The sequence below is a fragment of the Perkinsus marinus genome (assembly GCF_000006405.1).
Source record: "Perkinsus marinus ATCC 50983 genomic scaffold scf_1104296944684, whole genome shotgun sequence".
In the NCBI taxonomy this organism is placed as follows: Eukaryota; Perkinsozoa; order Perkinsida; family Perkinsidae; genus Perkinsus; species Perkinsus marinus.
The window spans coordinates 135,009-144,182 of NW_003211319.1; the positions used below are offsets into that span (position 1 = coordinate 135,009).

At 44.7% G+C, this 9,174-nt stretch overlaps 3 protein-coding genes across 3 annotated transcripts in view; 1 reads left to right on the forward strand and 2 right to left on the reverse strand.

Moving 5' to 3' along the window:
- Positions 1–281, reverse strand: part of Pmar_PMAR015582 (phosphoglycerate kinase, putative) — a gene marked incomplete at both ends in the record, with an annotated part of 533 nt that extends 252 nt beyond the window's left edge. Inside the window, one exon of the mRNA XM_002780034.1 lies at positions 3–281. Coding sequence (XP_002780080.1) covers positions 3–281 — 279 coding nt within the window. The remainder of the gene's footprint in view (positions 1–2) is intronic.
- Positions 282–1,095: 814 nt separating this feature from the next.
- On the reverse strand, positions 1,096–2,701 carry Pmar_PMAR015583 (vacuolar ATP synthase subunit b, putative; the record flags this gene model as incomplete). Its single annotated transcript, XM_002780035.1, has 3 exons — positions 1,096–2,358; positions 2,402–2,530; positions 2,588–2,701. The coding sequence occupies 3 exons, from the start codon at positions 2,699–2,701 to the stop codon at positions 1,096–1,098; spliced, it is 1,506 nt and encodes a 501-aa protein (XP_002780081.1).
- A 3,052-nt stretch (positions 2,702–5,753) lies between these two features.
- Pmar_PMAR015584 (Glutamate 5-kinase, putative) lies at positions 5,754–6,740 on the forward strand (the record flags this gene model as incomplete). Its single annotated transcript, XM_002780036.1, has 6 exons — positions 5,754–5,865; positions 5,916–5,977; positions 6,026–6,193; positions 6,240–6,336; positions 6,509–6,600; positions 6,663–6,740. The coding sequence occupies 6 exons, from the start codon at positions 5,754–5,756 to the stop codon at positions 6,738–6,740; spliced, it is 609 nt and encodes a 202-aa protein (XP_002780082.1).
- Between the last annotated feature and the right edge of the window lie 2,434 nt (positions 6,741–9,174).

The window sequence follows — 9,174 nt, forward strand, 5'->3', positions numbered from 1 at the left end:
ACCTCGTGCTCCAATAGACCGGCAAGAACAGGGACAACAGGGGCGAGAGAGAACTCCTCCTTCCTCTGACCTTGGGGCCTGCCCAAATGACTCATAAGGACGATGCTCTGGGCACCCATTTCCATGACACGCTTGATGGTGGGGATGGTCTTGACAATACGGGTCTTGTCAGCAACACGACCCTCCTTGATGGGGACGTTGAAGTCAACGCGCATGAGGACTCTCTTGCCCTTGATCTCCTCCTCAGAGATGTTGTTCAAAGTGAGCTTGGAAGAAAGCATGATAGCAGGAATTTGTGAATAAGAAATCAGACTAACTGACTGATGGTGATCTTTACCCTTGCCCAGCGACTTTCAGCACTTAAGCTTAGCGTTAAGCGAAGCGTAGTTATGCTACGGGTGAGCTTCCAAGCTTTGCTATTATTCTGCAGTCAATCTTCGTGCATCACAAGGCGTCCTAGGCGATGGCATTCATACGTGGCTAGAGTTGCCGGGTGAGACTTTCTCTAACTCGGGAAGAGGATACTAGGAAAGGCAAGCAAAGCTTGAGAGAAGCAATTTACGCGACACAAGTATTGTCCCCATCACTTTCACCTTCCGGAAAAGTTCAGCCCAAATCCATTGTGACTACGTACGTATACTATGAATATTCCACACCTTCACATATTCTCTATAACTCGCGAAGAGTGCGTCAACATTGCGCCAAGACCGAAGGTTACATGTCAAACGAGGCAGACTACTCTTTCTAGCACGTGCTGCATTACCAAGATCATAATAACATCAAAAACAACTATAGTCTCCAAATGCCTTTTTACCATCAGAATCTTCCTAGTCTAGGCGCAGATACTAGAATAACCATCCCGTGATTGACCACGAGTTACACCACACATTCCGAATATCAATATTGCAAAGAAACACTCTTTAATGACTGATCAACTACAGCCACAAGGACACGATGATCCGCCAGCTGTTGAATGATATAATCATCTACACAATTTTAAACACTTATCACTACACCTTCGCAGTGAGCTCCCTCTAAAGGAGCCAATCAAACTACTAATGCAGTGAGTATGAATCGTGACAACACTACGTCATCTTATTTAGCCTCCTGAGTAGCCTTCTGAGCCTCACGATCACGGGGGTAGTATTTGTCCTTGACCTTCTGTGGCACCTTCTTTAGCATACTCTCAGGGAACAGACGGAGAAGCTCCCATGCAATATCCAACGACTGGAAGATATCACGGTTCTCATAGGGGCCTTGGCTCAAGAACTTGGACTCGAACTTATCAAGGAACTCCAAGTACAAGTGATCCTCCTCACTGAGGGCTTCCTCACCAACGACTGCCTTCATAGCACGAGTATCGACACCAACAGCATAGTTAGCGTAGAGCTGATCGGACACACTGGGGTGGTCGTCACGAGTCATACCGCGGCCAATACCAGACTTCATCAAACGTGAGAGTGAGGGCAAGACGTTAATCGGGGGGTACACCTGCCTGTTATGTAGAGACCGATCCACGAAGACCTGGCCCTCAGTAATGTAACCAGTAAGGTCAGGGATAGGATGAGTAATATCATCGTTAGGCATGGTCAGAATGGGGAACTGAGTGATAGAACCGTTACGGCCTTCAACACGACCAGCTCGTTCGTAGATAGTGGCGAGATCGGTGTACATGTAACCAGGGTAACCACGACGACCGGGGACCTCCTCACGAGCAGCAGAGACTTCACGAAGAGCATCAGCGTATGAGGACATATCAGTCAAGATGACAAACACATGCTGTTCGCGCTCATATGCGAAGTACTCAGCAGCGGTAAGCACAAACCGGGGAGTAACAATACGCTCAATAGTGGGGTCGTTGGCCAAGTTCATGAACAGAACGACGTTTTCCATTGAGCCGTTTTCCTCAAAATCATTGCGGAAAAATCTGGCAGTTTCCATGTTGGCACCCATAGCGCCGAAAATGATAGAGAAATTCTCCTTGGAGTGATCGTGAATGTCCTTACCCTGAACAAGCTGAGCCTGGCGACACACTTGGGCAGCGATCTCGTTATGGGGAAGACCAGCAGCTGAGAATAGAGGCAACTTCTGACCACGGACGACTGAGTTCATCGTATCCAACGCTGACAGACCGGTCTGAATCATCTCCTTAGGGTACTGACGAGACTTGGGGTTAATGGGAGAACCATTGATAGGCAAGTACTCCTCGGCCAAGACTTGAGGACCCTTATCAATGGGCTGACCGGAACCGTTGAAAGAACGACCCATGATCTCATCAGACATGGGCATCTTCAGAGTATCTCCAGTGAGCTCGATGTAGCAGTTCTTGTTATCAACACCACTAGTTCCCTCGAAAACCTGGGGAGAAATTATCAACAACTGAAGACGATTGGGAACGTACTTGAACAACGGCCTTGGAACCGTTGACTTCGAGAATCTGGCCTTGTCTCGTGGAACCATCAGCAAGCGTGAGGTTGACGATCTCGTTGTATTGGGGGAACTTGACATTGTCAAGAATGACCAAAGGCCCCTGAGGAAGAATCCAAGGTTGCACATTGTAAGATACAGATTAGGCCCGATTGCTTACCTCGACACCAGTAATGGTCTGATACTCAACCCTAGGGTTGATTGTGTAATCACGAGTCACTGCAGCGGCGTTAACAGCGGCAGCAGTTCGAGCATCGGTGGCAGCTGAGGACATGAGTTTATATCACTAGTAATAAAGCCAACACTACGAGAAAAACGCTTGGGACCAATCCAATTGTTATCAACTATAGAAATAGATATAAGACTGAGAGAACAGGGAAAATCACTAAAAAACAAAAAAAATAAAAATAATGTAAAACCACTACGATAGAAGTCAATTTTCCCTCAGAAATGACATCTTCAGAGGTTAATGACATTCTCGGTGACTGACAAACGAATGATTTCAGCTGTGGCACCGAGACCGGGTGACACACAAGTTGACCACTGCAGAAGTGGCTAAGCTTAGGTAGAATATTGAGAATCGGTTAAGCTTAAGCTGTTGAAGATTATATAGATGAACTGGGTTGGCTCTAATGTAGAGTAGAGCACTTGCCGTGGGAAAGACTATGAGACTATATGTGAAACGGTGGGCAAGTGAGGACGAAAGTAGTACAACAGAAAATTAAGGAAAACATTACTTATCAAAAACGAGTCGAATTGTGACACAACTACTTCGATGACACAAGCATTGTTATGATGAGTAAAAACGAGAAGTGGTTGAATACATATGAGCATCAAGTCGTTAGAGGGAAAATAATAATAACAAGTGCCACGTCAATGCACTTACACAAGTGAATTGGTTTCTTCGTGGAAAAGCAAAATCATACACGTCTCACATGGTGAATTATGAATCACCAGTGAGACTCTCATCAACCTCAGCCGTCCCGAACAGATGCCGTAGAGCACCAAGCACAACTATGAGATGAGGTATTCGCTTACTACTGGGTAATGTACAGTTGAGCAGCAGCTTCCTCGAGGCGTCCAGACCCGTTGAGGAAACTCAAGATTTGCAAGATAAGCAAGTGGGCTTCCCCACGTTCCTAGTATGATCAGTTGAAGTTTCTGTCATGTCATCATCATCGAGTAAAGTGATCGGCGGCTGTGTGGCAGTCGCAACGACGGTTGCTTGCGGTATAGCAGCAGCGATGGTTTACTCGAGGAGGAGGAGGGGGACCAAATGTAAAACAGGGAAAATTTACGAAAAAAATCAGAAGTTGTTTCGCCCAATTTCAACTCGGAAATTCGCAGAAACCTCAAAGCCTATTACACTGTGGTTAGAATCTTCATTGTGTGAGAGACAATTGGTAATGATATAATTCCCATGTTCAGGTACTTGTGTGATAAAGATCGGCGGATCGGCTTGCACCAAGAAAGATGAGGTAATCGCTCATAGAATTCCCCTATGTGCGTGTCCCTAGTCAAGTGTTGAGGAATATATGTTCGAGCTCCTCAGCTGCTGAGCTCAGGAGTTTATATACGTATTAGCGTAGAAACCAACAATAATTTCCCAAAATTTCCTCAGAATTTTTCATATTGTCACCGACCATGTGCATATTTTCCAATACTATCCATGACTGAGTGTTGTGATATAACTTTGGTTTTTACAACTGAGCGCGGTAGTTTCGAATGCTACATTATTAAAATTTACACAAAATTTGGGGTAGAAGTGCACAAAAAAGTGAGAAAATTTTCCCAAGATTTCCTCAAAATTTGCTTGTTATCATCAATACGCATAACTTGTGTGAATATTAAACTTCAATCGCGTCGATGAGCTCCCATTTCCTGCGCCAAATTTACAAGCAAAATTTGAGACTAAAGGGTTGTCTTCGCGCTCGAAAAGTTAATTCTCGCGAGCGTTCCAGAATTCTCATCTCGAATGTCGTGGGATCGTTTGTCTTCATTTTTTGCATTCTTAAATTCATCGTTTCCCCTCATATTTATTTACTCCGTATTTTTGTCATGTTTGGGGAAGCGTATTGTGTACATTGCAACGATGTGTTTTTATTCATGTCAGTTCGAGACCATTGATGATGGTGTACTGAGTAAGACTGCCGAGCAGTTAGTGGAAGCGATTGAGAAATCCAACGCCAGACCGATGGTAACGGGGAAAGCCTTGCATCGCGAGGAAAAATATGATGTTATATTTTGAGAATTCCTTGGGAAATTTCGTCGCCTACACTAGAGGAGTGTGTCAGGCAGTATAAGGAGCGCGTGATTTTCTCGGGTCAATTCAAAACTGAAATATTTCACTCCGGCTAAGTAGTGTTTCAGCAATGAAGACTTTAACAATGTTGATACAGTGATGAAGCATTATGTAGTGCTAAGTAGGCCGAACCCCAGTATACTCGTAGTTGGTAGAAGTAGTAGGTTTAGGAATACAACTTATACAACTAGAACCTTATATATAGGTGCTAAAGTGTCACAGCTATCACTATTTGTAAAGCAGGGACAATCTCCACGTTATACACAAATGTGAATATCAGTAGTAGGAGTGTGAAAATTGACTCAGGAGCGACTGATAAAATTAGGAAAAATCGAATGACTCACATTTTTTTGTGTTGGACAATTTATCCACTGCGTTAGTTGACGACTGAATAGTGTAGATGTGATATTCAAGTTGCAGTAAAAACAAGTTTGTCAACTTGTAAGGAGCATATGCGTGAATTCGTCTCAGTTGATTCACGGTGCGGGTAGTTTTGGTCATTTCCAAGCAAAAGACTATGCGGTGTCGAGGGGAAATAAGGAGTTGTCGGGAAAACCCGAGGAGGGATGTACGATGATGAGGTCTCTGGGACGATTCTCGGCGGGTGTAATTTTTCCTGCAAAATTATAACTACTGATAGGATTGAGCATTTTTCGGAATGTGAGATGTTATTGCTTTCATATGAGTTCTTTGAAGTTGAGATTTGTCCGAGTAAATTCCGAGTAGAAATCAAATAGAACCGATTTCGGAAAAAGCATTGGAGTTTTTCCAGTGATATGAAAAACACATTTCACTTTACGAAAAAGCACGAGAGCAGTGAACAACGCGTGAAACACGTGATATGGGGTTATTTGTCCGGTTTGATTTTGTGAAGTGTTTTCAATTCACTTCATATTGCGAATATCGCGCAATTTGGAGTATAGCGCTACTTCGCGTGAAACTCATGAAACTATATTCAATAAAGCTTCACAAGTAAGAAAACAATGAAGTTGATTGTTTTCTTTTATTTTCAGCGGCCTATGCGATGTCGAGATTCCTAGCTAAGGGATTTGTGGCGACACGAGCGAGCGTTGGTCGTTTAAACAGCATGGTGGTAGATGTACTGGTTAATCACGGCTTGAAAGCAGTAGGAGTGGGTGAGAAATAATTTCGGGGCGCGCGACATGGGATGCTGGTGATTTTTCAGGAAGTTGTGGATACCTCTGGACCAGTGATAAGAAGCTGCCGTGGTTTACTATGTGGGGACAGGTGGGCAGATGATGAAGATTTCGCGCGCCACGAAATTGCGTGAGTCAGGTTTTGTATGACGGTTTGAGCGGTTTGCTTAACTCTGGGATCATCCCGGTGATGCACGGCGACTGCGTGCTTGACGAAAAACAGGTTTGCACTATTTTATCGGGCGACACGATTTTCTATTGGATGTGTCGGGCGTTTAAGCCTTCGAGAGGAATCTTCTTGACAGATGTAAGATGTATGTCAGATGCGTGTTGATGGAATTTTGGTATGGCAGGTCGCGGGTATTTATGACAAACCACCTAATGAGGAGGGAGCTAAGTTGATACCGAGAATCTCGGCTAGGGGAGATGCGAAGTCGAATATCAAAACATGTGAGTATTTCAGCGGGAAGTACGGGTTAATGCAACCTGATCGCGCGTGAATTGCGCGCGCAGTGAGTACTGTCTTGTGCGTCCACGTATGGGAGTTGGAGAAGGAATGGTATCAGGAATTGATGGTTTGGTGGTTTTTTGACATTTTTGTTCGAAAGCTATTTTCTTGTAGGCGTACCTGCTCATGATGTGACTGGCGGCATTGAGACAAAGCTGGCTTCTGCAGTGGAAGTTGCTAAAGACTTGGGAATACCAGTTTATATAGTAAGATCGCTTGTTACCATCCGAGAGGTCGCGGGTTCAATTCCACGTGAGTGCATTTTCAGGTACAAGCTGGCACTAAGAGCGCCCTTGAAGCGATGGAGGGACGCGAACCGGAGATATGCACGGTTGTTGTTCCTTAAATATCAGCTAGGTTTCTTTGCAGTGCGTGAATGCGAAAAGATATTTTGCGTTGGAACACATCCTGGGATAGATTCATGTGAAATATTCACTTACCAACTCGGTGATTGTCTTATGTCGTTACCCTCGGAGGTGTGTTCAATTGACTTTTCATGATATTCAATCGCAGGAGTGAATTCAACGTGTAGACCTCGGTCCTGGGACGCCCTTGGTACTCAGGAGGAATCTATTGGAAACCCCGCCTAATTAGTGAATTGACGAGTTTTGTAGCGCTTTCATGTCAGTTATTATCGCATGTCCCAACGCATAGTGTAGAGCTCCTTGTAGAGTTTCACGCCACATTCTTCGTACCGTTGTGTCTCGTAATGATTTTAACTGTCGATGAACCTGATATTGAAAGTACTGTAGAAATCGTCAAAGACTCTGTTGAGCCCGATCAGCTGGACAAGGCCCTGATCTGTTGTGTACCCAAGATGGATGAGAAGCCAATCAGTGTGAATCTATTGGGCGCTATTAAAAGGCGTGCAGTTGAGGATTGTGATCAGCTGAGTTGTGATGAATCCAATAGCGATCATGAGCCACCGGCTCCTAGGTAGGATGAGTTTCTGTTATCGTGGTATATCGTTTTTATCAGAAACCGTCGTCCACGATCGGAGTCGTCGAATTCATCAGGAAGTACCTTTCGTTCAACGAAGCGTTGTTGTCAACGTAGCAATGCTGACTCTATTACTTCTGAGGACTGCGAGATTGATGAGGATCTCCGAACTAGGCTCCTGTATGAGGGCGATTGTGTTGCCTACACCAGTGGTCAGCATCTTTGTATTGCTAACCGACTTGAACGTGCGAGAGATGAAGTTTTTGATAATGATATTCCGTTGACAAGCATATACTATTCATAGCTCACCCAAGGGCTATGAAACCTCGGTTTTTGCTGTAACCTTTTTTCATGTCATTCAAAGTGTGTTGAGGAATGGCCTCAAATCCATATCATCGCATTTCAACAGACTTTCGACGACCTTGTATTACCAGTAGATCGTATAAGATCATTTGTACTATTACTTAGCAGTAAAGTTCACTTATGTTTTCTCCCCACACATCTTGTGTTCAGTTGTGTCACTTGTCTATCGCACTGTTGTGATGTTGGGGTGTTCAGAGTTGCCCTTTTGATGTTCTGCATAGTTTACCTCGGTATTATTGCTGACGTGATTCGATGCGTCTAAAGATCGCTTCCCAATTTGTATGCTTGAACGGTTGACCATTGACGGGCTGTCTCTCCGTGCTATCGTTGATCTGATGGGTCTTGGCTATTTGGCGAGGTCTTGTGGTGTGGAAAAAGCAGTTGCTGAGGATAGAGGTGGACGACTTATGTGACTTCGATGGTGAAAACTTTCACTAGAGACATTTGTTCAGCTGTGATTTTACGGAAGAGCTGTATCTGCGGTAAGCTTAGCGTTCTGTGATAGAATCTTGGGCAGTCTGATTTAGATACTAATATAGTCTATGTGCCTACCTAGCTGGCAAACTACCCCTGAGTCCGGGTCCCTGACTTCACAGGGAGAGGTGGGTCGAAAAGGGCGTGCGACGTTTTTCTATCGGACGTTGTAAACACAGTCGGTGTGTTCGATAGACCTCTCCTGAGCTTCCAGAGCGCTCCCCGGATTAAATTTCACATGTAGAACTCGATCCTGGAAGCGTGCTTGTAACTAAGAAGAGGTTGATTGAACATCCCGTGTGATTCGCGTTATCCACAGGATTGCTATTTTCTCGTTTTCAATTATCCACTGATGGCGGTTATTTTGCCACTACTACAGTGATAGAACAAAAAGTGGCCATCAGCAGGAGAGTTTGAAACTGCAGTGCCGGTTAATTCCCTGTGGCGCTGGTGGCTCTGCAAAAGTCGGAGGAAACTAGCCAATTTCACGTGTTTTGGACTCGCGTGACGCGCGGCGCGTCACCAATCCTGATCATTGTCTATATGGTACAAATTATACCTGAGACGTTATCGCTTGCTCCGCGACCTCCTGATTGGGGTTAGTCATTTGTCAGCAGACTCCCGAATTATGTGAATAAGTGGAGCACGGTCAACTAGATGCGTTTGAGCAAGACATCCCCATCTTCCCTGCGGACGCTGGGGAGCTTAACGGGGCTAGTGCAACTTATGATATGGACACTATCGATATGATATGGATATGTGTGACACGATATGTGTCACACGATATGTGTCGCACGAGATGCTTGCTAATATAAGGTAAGCGACTCTTTACTGTGTCATCTTGGAGTCTACCAACGACGGCGCAGAATGGATAGCTATGTTGCCTCGTCAGAGGAAGGTTTGAGAATGTGGCGTCGATACGCTTCCTCAGCTATTCGACAATGTGGAGTGCATAGAAGAATATTAAGTGGTGTAATAAGTGCAGCGGGAGTGTGGAGCTAGAA